General features: G+C 31.3%; 1 protein-coding gene across 2 annotated transcripts in view; it reads left to right on the top strand.

Annotated features, from left to right (window-relative positions):
- Window positions 1-6,632, top strand: part of LOC143072220 (chromodomain-helicase-DNA-binding protein 1-like) — a 44,618-nt gene extending 37,986 nt beyond the window's left edge. For both annotated transcript variants that reach the window (XM_076247062.1, XM_076247063.1), the window contains 7 exons: window positions 101-279; window positions 663-771; window positions 1,324-1,451; window positions 4,030-4,164; window positions 4,956-5,033; window positions 5,643-5,852; window positions 6,257-6,632. In XM_076247062.1, coding sequence (XP_076103177.1) covers window positions 101-279; window positions 663-771; window positions 1,324-1,451; window positions 4,030-4,164; window positions 4,956-5,033; window positions 5,643-5,852; window positions 6,257-6,398 — 981 coding nt within the window. In that variant the 3' untranslated portion in view covers window positions 6,399-6,632. The remainder of the gene's footprint in view (window positions 1-100; window positions 280-662; window positions 772-1,323; window positions 1,452-4,029; window positions 4,165-4,955; window positions 5,034-5,642; window positions 5,853-6,256) is intronic.
- The last annotated feature ends 4,431 nt before the right edge of the window (window positions 6,633-11,063 follow it).

An 11,063-nucleotide genomic window follows, 5' to 3' on the forward strand; every position in this document is an offset into this window, starting at 1 on the left:
GTTGGTCTTTCAACATAAAATCTATTAAAATAAATATATAGTATAAAAAAATATGTGTTTATTGTATCATAGCTGTTATTATGTTTTTTATTTGTTTCAGTGTAAAGAGATGATGAGACCAGTTAAGAGAGCACTACGGAAGTTAGACAATCCAGATGAGGGGATGTCAGAGAAGGATCAAGTCGTTCATACTAAACAATGCCTGTTAAGGATTGGTGACAGGATTACAGAATGTCTGTCAACACTGAATGATCCAGAAAAAATCAAGACATGGAGAGGGTAAATAGACAAATCTAAATTTATAATGAATGAGAGTTTATTTAAAATTATAAATAGCAAAGTTAAATATTGATTTACCATGGAAGACAATCAGAAGAAAAATGTTTTAAAAAAATTATAAATAGGTTTGGATGAAAAATCATATGCTGTCAATGTGGCAAAATTATTTGATTTACAACTCCACAAGAATTAAAGATTCAGATTTAATTTTTTTTTATCTTGTTTGGTTTTGAAACAGGAAATTTCATGAATTTTTTTTTTAGAAGTAATGGGACACAGTATAGAATATGCATCATCATTATAACATTAAATCCCCTAAAACTAAATATTTTTAAAATCTCTCTATATTTGTATATATTTATAGATATTTTTCTATTTTACAGCCATTTATGGAACTTTGTATCAAAGTTTACAGAATTTGATGCACGGAAGTTGCACAAATTGTACAAACATGCATACAGAAAGAGAGAAGAGGAGAAGGAAAGAGAGGAGGTAAAAGATAATTTGATGTTAAAAGTTAAACTATATAAAGTTATTTGAACAACAATAAAATTTCTCGACTAGGGAAATCTCTCATAAATGAATGAAACTTTGATTCATTTAAGGCCTTATAAGTGTTAAATTGTTTTCTGAAAAAAACTGGAGTTTGTTGAAATTCTACTGATTCTTAAAATTAAGGCATTGATTGGTTTTGATCCAGCAGTTATTATACACCTTTTCTGATGGAGGTGTGCTACTGTGCTACCTTTGTCTTTTCATCATTCTGCTTAAATTTTCTGAAGAACTTCAATTCAGATAATATTCTTCATTCTTGTCTTGCCTGCAACAAAAGTCTTAGAATATGAGACATAAAAATGTATATGTATAAACTTTGTGGCAGCAATCTTTGAATTGAAGTAAAAAAATGGCCAGTGTTGTCTATTTATAATAGGGATTGCATAAATGTTTCTATGGAATATAATTTATGAATGCTGTTTCAATCAAAATGTCCATTGATTCACACAAAGTAAAAAAATCATTAAAGGAATGTATTTGTTTTTTCAGGCCAAAGCACACACCCAGAATCATAATACATCACATCAAGATAAACATAAACCACACAAGCATCAAGGAGAATCAGATCATAACAAACATTCTCATAACCATGATCAGGGTAGAGATTTCACTAAACAGTAAGTAAAAGTTTTAGTTTGGTAAATGCTGAGTGTAATTTTATATACAATCCATCAATTAGTTGCTCTATTTTTATACGACCGCAAAATTTGAAAAATTTTTCGTCGTATATTGCTATCACGTTGGCGTCGTCGGCGTCGTCGGCGTCGTCGTCGTCGTCGTCCGAATACTTTAAGTTTTCGCACTCTAACTTTAGTAAAAGTGAATGGAAATCTATGAAATTTTAACAAAAGGTTTATGATCACAAAAGGAAGGTTGGTATTAATTTTGGGAGTTTTAGTCCCAACATTTTAGGAATTAGGGGCCAAAAAGGGCCCAAATAAGCATTTTCTTGGTTTTCGCACTATAACTTTAGTTTAAGTAAATAGAAATCAATGAAATTTAAACACAATGTTTATGACCACAAAAGGAAGGTTGGTATTGATTTTGGGAGTTTAGGTCCCAACAGTTTAGGAATTAGGGGCCAAAAAGGGACCCAAATAAGCATTTTTCTTGGTTTTCGCACCATAACTTTAGTATAAGTAAATAAAAATCTATGAAATTTAAACACAAGGTTTATGACCATAAAAGGAAGGTTGGTATTGATTTTGGGAGTTTTGGTCCCAACAGTTTAGGAATATAGGGCCCAAAGGGTCCCAGATTTAAACTTTGTTTGATTTTATCAAAAATTGAATAATTGGGGTTCTTTGATATGCCGAATCTAACTGTGTATGTAGATTCTTAATTTTTGGTCCCGTTTTCAAATTGGTCTACATTAAGGTCCAAAGGGTCCAAAATTAAACTTAGTTTGATTTTAACAAAAATTGAATCCTTGGGGTTCTTTGATATGCTGAATCTAAAAATGTACTAAGATTTTTTATTATTGGGCCAGTTTTCAAGTTGGTCCAAATCAGGGTCCAAAATTAAACTTTGTTTGATTTCATCAAAAATTGAATAATTGGGGTTCTTTGATATGCCGAATCTAACTGTGTATGTAGATTCTTAATTTTTGGTCCCGTTTTCAAATTGGTCTACATTAAGGTCCAAAGGGTCCAAAATTAAACTTAGTTTGATTTTAACAAAAATTGAATCCTTGGGGTTCTTTGATATGCTGAATCTAAAAATGTACTAAGATTTTTTATTATTGGGCCAGTTTTCAAGTTGGTCCAAATCAGGGTCCAAAATTAAACTTTGTTTGATTTCATCAAAAATTGAATAATTGGGGTTCTTTGATATGCCAAATCTAACTGTGTATGTAGATTCTTAATTTTTTTTGGTCCCGTTTTAAAATTGGTTTACATTAACGTCCAAAGGGTCCAAAATTAAACTAAGTTTGATTTTAACAAAAATTGAATTCTTGGGCCTCTTTGATATGCTGAATCTAAACATGTACTTAGATTTTTGATTATGGGCCCAGTTTTCAAGTTGGTCCAAATCAGGATCCAAAATTATTATATTAAGTATTGTGCAATAGCAAGAAATTTTCAATTGCACAGTATTCAGCAATAGCAAGAAATCTTCAATTGCACAGTATTGTGCAATAGCAAGAAATCTTCAATTGCACAGTATTGTGCAATAGCAAATATTTTCAATTGCACAGTATTCCACAATAGCAAGAAATATCTAATTGCACAATATTGTGCAATAGCAAGAAATTCCAATTGGATTTCAATTGGAGTTATCTTTCTTTGTCCAGAATAGTAGTTGAATCAACTTAAATCATTGTTTTATACAATATACAATGTATATTCACTTTTACTACCAACTGATAGATTAAAACAATCTTTACCATTCAGTGATAACAAGCACTTTTTTTACATTTTAATATTTTATGATGTATTTAAATGAGTAGTTATTGTTGCAAACTTCATTAGAAATTTGAATTGAGATCAGTTTTGAAATAAGGGAAAGGGGGATGTGAAAAAAAAATTGGAGGGTCAATTTTTTTCATTTCAGATTTCATAAATAAAAAGAAAATTTCTTCAAACATTTTTTTGAGAGGATTAATATTCAACAGCATAGTGAATTGCTCAAAGGCAAACATTTTTTTTTAAGTTCATTAGACCACATTCATTCTGTGTCAGAAACCTATGCTGTGTCAACTATTTAATCACAATCCAAATTTAGAGCTGAATCCAGCTTGAATGTTGTGTCCATACTTGCCCCAACCGTTCAGGGTTCAACCTCTGCGGTCGTATAAAGCTGCGCCCTGCGGAGCATCTGGTTAAGACTTTAAATATTTCTTAAAGGCTTTTTTATGCCCCACCTACGATAGTATTATGTTTTCTGGTCTGTGGGTCCGTTCGTCCCTTTGTTCGTTTGTTCATTCGTCCATTTGTCTGTCCCACTTCAGGTTTTTGGTCTAGGAAGTTTTTCATGAAGCTGAAGTCCAATCAACTTAAAACTTGGTACACATGTTCCCTGTGATATGATATTTCTAATTCAAATGTTAAATTTAGACTTTTTACCCCAATTTAAAGGTCCACTGAACATAGAAAATGATAGTGAGAGTGGGGCATTCGTGTTCTATGGACACATTCTTGTTTAGTTATGAAAAACATTCTACACAAACATTTAAGTTATTATTTTATTTTGTAGTTCCACTGTAAATAATCGTCAACCACCTGGTAGTAACATGTCCAACAAGGGGCGTGACCACCGTCCAGAACATTCATCTAGTCCATGGCAGCATGCCAGCCCATTACAGAGAGATGATGGTCCTCCTCCAAGCAGGTAGATATTGTTACTAGTAGATATTTTTACCAGATGACATACATGTAGCTCCTATTTTTCCTACTTTCCTATAGTGCATTTAGCTTTGATGTAGTTTAGTATTTGAGGAGAATTTAACATAGCATATATCTCACCAAGCCTAAAGGGGTATATTGAGTTACTGAATCTTTGATTTTACAATCTTTCATCTGATGTAAAAAATATTAAAAAAAAAAAACACTTCTCCTTTGAAAACATGGCACCATTGAAAACAAATTTAACTTTCATCATCCATAACATTTCAGAATTATCATGATATTCAAACCACCTTCAAACTTGGCCTGCACTGAAACTATAACATTTGACTAAAATTCATTTTAACAGTTCTGGACAATCTTGTGAATGACCAGTTACCAAAAAAATTACATTTATGATCCACTGCAGGAGTCATTGTTAATGATCATATCTGCTTTCAAACATGACTGTCATTGTTATATGAAATATAAAACAGAACACAAAATAGCTACTATTACAACATTTCCTTTAGTTGCACTTATTCTACTTCAACCAAAACAATTGTAGTCATATATGTGCCCAAAAAGATGGCATTGAAAATTGTTTCAAAAGTAATTTCAAAAGTACTGCATTTGTAATGAAGAGAACTTGAATCACTGGTTTAGGAAGTAGTATAGATATTTATACAGCTTTGATTTTTGTAGTAAATATTAAAATATGATCAGCAGATTTGAAGTTGCTGTAATTGGTCAAGGAAGAAGTAATAACATTTTTGCATTGGTTATTTTAAATTACAGGTATGGAGACAAAGGAGGATCATATAGAAGATCAGATAACTACCAAAGATATGGCGGGGGAGATCATTCACATCACAGGTTTGTTGATAATTAGACTTAATATTACCAAAGATATGGCGGGGGAGATCATTCACATCACAGGTTTGTTGATTATTACACTTAATATTAAGCACACAGATTTGAGCAGAAATATGATTGTAAATCACAAATTATACTACTTATAAATATTATTTGTCTGTTTAGCTATGCAGTAACCAAGTAATATTTTAACATTGAAAAGTAAAAATGAAGTTTTGAACTACAAATAATCTCAATTGGTAAAGCTCTATTATATTGGTGAAGACACTTTCTGACTAAAGTACTTGGATTTCTGTTCATAAATTATTGGTTTTGTTTTAATCTTAATATGAATGTAATATTGCATAATTGAAATGGATTTTATAAAATGGAATAGATAAGCTAATTTGAGTATGAACTTCACTGGAGCTTGTCTTATTCTTTAAATTGAAAACAATCATTGTTATTCATTAAATAAGTTTACATGCTTGATACAACTTTATTTATGTCCATTACTACCTCTTTTTAAGAGGCCTGGTTCCTAAGCCCCCCCCCCCAAAAAATAGCAGTAAATGAAAATTTCTATTTCTATTTTTATTTTTGTTTACGTTAATTTTGTATTTTTTATAGATTTAATCATGACCGACGAGAGTATGGGGCTGGTAACCACTATTCTAGAGAACATAGACCAGGACCCAGTTTTGATCATGATCCTAATTATAGGAATAACCATCCTGAGTATCGAGAGCGTGGACAGGACTTTCATCATAGATCTGACTATGGACAGTTTGGTCATAGGGATTATGGAGGCTCTGGGTACAATAGGTCATCTCATGATAGGTAAGCTTGTAAGAAATGGTGAAAATTATGTAGATCATCAAAACCTACTCTCTGCTCAAATTTTGTAATTACACCATGTTTAGATGATATATTTTCTGATAATGTGTCTTAAATAGAAAGAACTTATAATAGACTATTGGTATTTGGTAAGAAAACTTGTGTTAACTTATTTGTTGTTAGCAATATTGTTAATAACTCCCTTTCATGAACAATGCCAATTTAAAAAAAAAATAATGAATGAAATAAAAATTCGGAAAATATGTGAAAACTTTATGACAAAAAGATTAAGGAAAACAACCAAAATGAAAAGTACTGGACAGTATTGCTGACTGACAAAAAAAAATTAATGTCTGTTAGTAACCATATAATTTGTCTGTTGCATTTTGTTGTGTTTTATTTTACAGCTATTCACAGTTTCATCCAGAGAGAAAACGGAAAAGCGACTTATCAGATCCACGTGTTCATAAAGACCCACGTCTAGAAGGACATGGATATCCTGAATCTGGATATTCTGAATCCAGTAATGACAGTCAATTGAAACATTGATGTCATGTTACATTTGCATTTACATGTGACAATAGTATTGATATCATGTGACCCATTACATAATTATCATTTGACATTTGCATTTACATGTGACAATTGTATTGATATCATGTGACCCATAACATTATTATCATGTGACATTACATCATCAAAGTTTATGAAGTGTTAATATGTGTGATAGAAAAACCATTGTGTCTTTCAAGAGTGTTTTGAGTTGCAGTATGTTTGTTTATGAAAAAGTGATATCAGTTGTGTGACATTTTGTATTATAACATTTAACACATCATGACAGAGTTGTAATTTCCATTGGCTATTATCTTTAAGGACTAGAGTTCATCTTTTTTTTGAATGCTTACAACATTTTGCCATTTCTAAATTTAGCCATTGTACATTTGAGTTAGCCTATGATTTCACTTTTATTTTTGAAATCGAGGTTAAATTTAGATTAAGAACTAAGATGTTTTGGTTTATGTAAAAATGATGTGGATTTTGAATAAGAGTTGGACATCTAATTCAAAGGGGGAAATGGTCATAGAAATTAGCAGAATTGCCAAATGTGTTCATATTCTTTTCTCAGTTCGCTTGTTATTGATATGAGAACTTCATTGTTAAAATCAACTTAATATCTATCACAGTCATATTTCTGACTGTTTTTTTATAATCTTTATACATTTTTATAAAGCAGTGCAATATTTCTTTTTGTAATTTGCATTTCAATTGAAGTCTTGAGCGAGGCATTTAAAGATTTTGGTTTCAGTTGTATGATTTTTCTTCTTTTATGAAACTGTGAAAACGTAGTACTTGCTGTTTAAAAAGAAACAGGAAAATTAAGGATTTTCTGAAGTGTATGTTAAAACATAGGGTTGACTTTTTAATGAATTTATATTTTGGATAAATTGCACACAATCATTGAATTATTGTTATCTGTTGCTTTTAACAATGTTTATGATTTGTACATAACTAATGTTTTTCTTTTGATATAAAGAAGAACAAAAAATATATTTTACTGTGTAATGTTTTGTTGAATGTGAAAATTGGTTTCAGGCAGGGTACCTGAACTCTAAAAGTGATATAGAGTGTTTGATTGGCTGCAGTATATATGATATATGATCAGCAGATTATTCTTTGGCTAAGAAAAAAATTGTAGCTACACACCACTTTAATATTAAATAAATGGTTTTTTTTTTTTTTAGAAGTCAGAAAAAATTGAAATATAAATTTTTGTCCTCAATTGGGGGGCAGAACACATTTCAATAAATAACAAAATTTATTTCAACAAAATTTATTTCAACAAAATGTTAATTGCAAAAAAAGCCAAAAGTTTGATATTGGTTTTTTTTTAAATTTTTACTTGTTTATTTTGATTACATTTGACAAATATTTTAGTTTCCATGAAAAGCTGAAGTGTGTTGTAAATAAGTAGTAAAACCAGAAATAAAATAAGGAAACTTCAGTTCAAAAACTTAAAAAGAATCAAGTCGCTCTTGAATATTAACTTAAAACGTGTGATGAGTGTTGATAATTATTTTTATCCCATTTTTGAAGATAATCCACTCTCTTACAAAAACAAAACTTGAAATAGGTGGAATTTGTTTGTTATATTTTGTAGTGCTACAACAATGAACACATACTGTAATTTTAAATGATTTTATTTTGCTGTTGATCCTTTATGTTGCTTAGATTGTTAGTGCTAGTGCTGTTGTTGATTAAAAAAGAAATCAGCCAAAGATTATCTACAAAATGGAATGGTAGGAGGAATGTGTGAGGAAAGAGAGAGAGAGGGAGGGAAAGTTTATGAAAGTTGAATTTATTTTTTGTACAAAGAAATATTGTTACAATGAATTGTAATTGTGTAAATATGATCAACAATAGGAATTGTCTAAAAATAAACACAGATATGAAAAACAAGTGCTCTTTCTATCACTTTTGTTCACAAACATACCTGTTGAAGGTTTTCCATACATATGTACAGTTTTTTTCTTGCCTCTGGTGGTCAGTTAAAGGTGTATTACTAATGGTTGGTCTATAATCTGGCCCTGCCACCACTGTCATTGATTATTGACTTTTGAAAATTTTGCTTGTTTCAATGTAAAGTTTTTTTTATTAAATCAGTTTAAAGGGAACCACTAATAGTTAAAGAATGATATTTTGTATGCAGTTGTATAAGCATTGACACATCTCATCTCCATAGAGATTTTTTGGTCCTGTACCCATTTTTCGGGGTCTATTTTGATGAATTTAGTTTTGAAAAAATTATCTACATTTATGAAAGAGGTGGAAGATACCATTGGGATGTCCCATTCAAAACTCAATATTTTGGGAGAAACTGACAACTGACTTGGTTAAAAAACACAAGAAGCTGAAAAGACAAATAATTTCACAAAAACTGAACGAAAAAGACTGAACAACACAAACCCCAACTACTTTAATGCTTTGGAAAAGAAAGAAGAAGAACCTGTTTCACTATATATTTGCTTAAAAATCTCATTGAGATCTAGACAACACATTTCTATTCATTAAAGGTGATAAATGAATTCAATATTAATATTTAACATTAAACAAAAATTTACACCCCGCGAAAATAACTCGCTATGCGGACGACATACATGTGTACATGGTTATGAAGCCGCTAGACAACTGGAAGAACTATTTTTCAAAACTTGAATTGCGTCTTTCCGACACTAGTTCATGGATGTCAAAAAGTATGTTAAAACTTAATCAAGATAAAATCGAACTTATCATATTCACACGGAAACATCTTAAGGCAAGCGTACCAAATCTCCAACTCAAAGTCGGCAATACAATGATAAGTAGTGTATCCAGCGTGAAAAACCTAGGAGTATATTTTGATCAACATTTTACGATGCAACGACAAGTTTCTGCCATAGTAAAATCTTGACATTTTCACATCAGTAACATTGGTCGCATTCACAGCTTTATAACAACAACCGCTTGCAAGACCCTATTGAATAGTCTAGTAACATCAAGACTTGATTTTAGGAATATTTTGCTGAATGGTATCAACGATGAACAGATTACAAAAAGTACAAAATACAGCAGCTCGTCTTATCACCAGGACATGAAAACATGAACATATTACGCTGATACTTGTCGATTTACATTGGTTACCCGTCCAACACAGATCACAATTAAAAAAACTTACTTATGTGTACTGGGCTTTGAATGGCATTGACCCTGCTTACATTCTTGACCTAGTCAATTTACACATTGCAAACCGATCTCTACGTTCAAGCTCCAAAAACTACTTAGCGACACCTCTTTGGGACATCCCCAAACAGTTTAAGCACAAGAGTTTAAGACAACGCAAGCCCCTAGAGTGTTTAAAATCTCAGCCAAAAACTCATTTTATTGCATTGCTTTTAATCAGACTTTCTCCTTTCTCTTTTACGTTTTTTATACGACCGCAAAAATTGAAAAAAATTTGTTTGTATATTGGTATCACGTTGGCGTCATCGTCGTCATCGTCGTCGTCGTAGTCCGAAGACTTGGTTTTCGCACTATAACTTTAGGTTAAGTAAATAGAAATCTATGAAATTTAAACACAAGGTTTATGACCACAAAAGGAAGGTTGGGATTGATTTTGGAAGTTTTGGTCCCAACAGTGTAGGAATTAGGGGCCAAAAAGGGCCCAAATAAGCATTTTCTTGGTTTTTCGCACTATAACTTTAGTTAAAGTAAATAGAAATCAATGAAATTTTGACACAAGGTTTATGACCACAAAAGGAAAGTTGGGATTGATTTTGGGAGTTTTGGTTCTGACTGTTTAGGAATAAGGGGCCAAAAAAGGGCCCAAATAAGCATTATTCTTGGTTTTCGCACAATAACTTTAGTATAAGTAAATAGAAATCTATGAAATTTAAACACAAGGTTTATGCCCACAAAAGGAAGGTTGGGATTGATTTTGGAAGTTTTGGTCCCAACAGTTGAGGAATTAGGGGCCAAAAAGGGCCCAAATAAGCATTTTCTTGGTTTTTCGCACTATAACTTTAGTTAAAGTAAATAGAAATCTATGAAATTTTGACACAAGGTTTATGACCACAAAAGGAAGGTTGGGATTGATTTTGGGAGTTTTGGTTCCGACTGTTTAGGAATAAGGGGCCAAAAAAGGACCCAAATAAGCATTATTCTTGGTTTTCGCACAATAACTTTTGTAAAAGTAAATAGAAATCTATGAAATTTATACACAAGGTTTATGACCATAAAAGGATGGTTGGGATTGATTTTTGGAGTTTTGGTCCCAACAGTTTGGGAATAAAGGGTCCAAAATTAAACTTTGTTTGACTTCATCAAAAATTGAATAATTGGGGTTCTTTGATATGCCAATCTAACTGTGTATATAGATTCTTAATTTTTGGTCCCATTTTCAAATTGGTCTACATTAAGGTCCAAAGGGTCCAAAATTAAACTTAGTTTGATTTTAACAAAAATTGAATTCTTAGGGTTCTTTGATATGCTGAATCTAAAAATGTACTCAGCTTTTTATCATTTCAGATTTCATAAATAAAAAGAAAATTTCTTCAAACAATTTTTTAAGAGGATTAATATTCAACAGCATAGTGAATTGCTCAAAGGCAAAAAACAAATTTTAAGTTCATTAGACCACATTCATTCTGTGTCAGAAACTTATGCTGTGTCAACTATTTA

Source organism: Mytilus galloprovincialis, chromosome 4, assembly GCF_965363235.1.
Source record: "Mytilus galloprovincialis chromosome 4, xbMytGall1.hap1.1, whole genome shotgun sequence".
NCBI classification, from domain to species: Eukaryota; Metazoa; Mollusca; class Bivalvia; order Mytilida; family Mytilidae; genus Mytilus; species Mytilus galloprovincialis.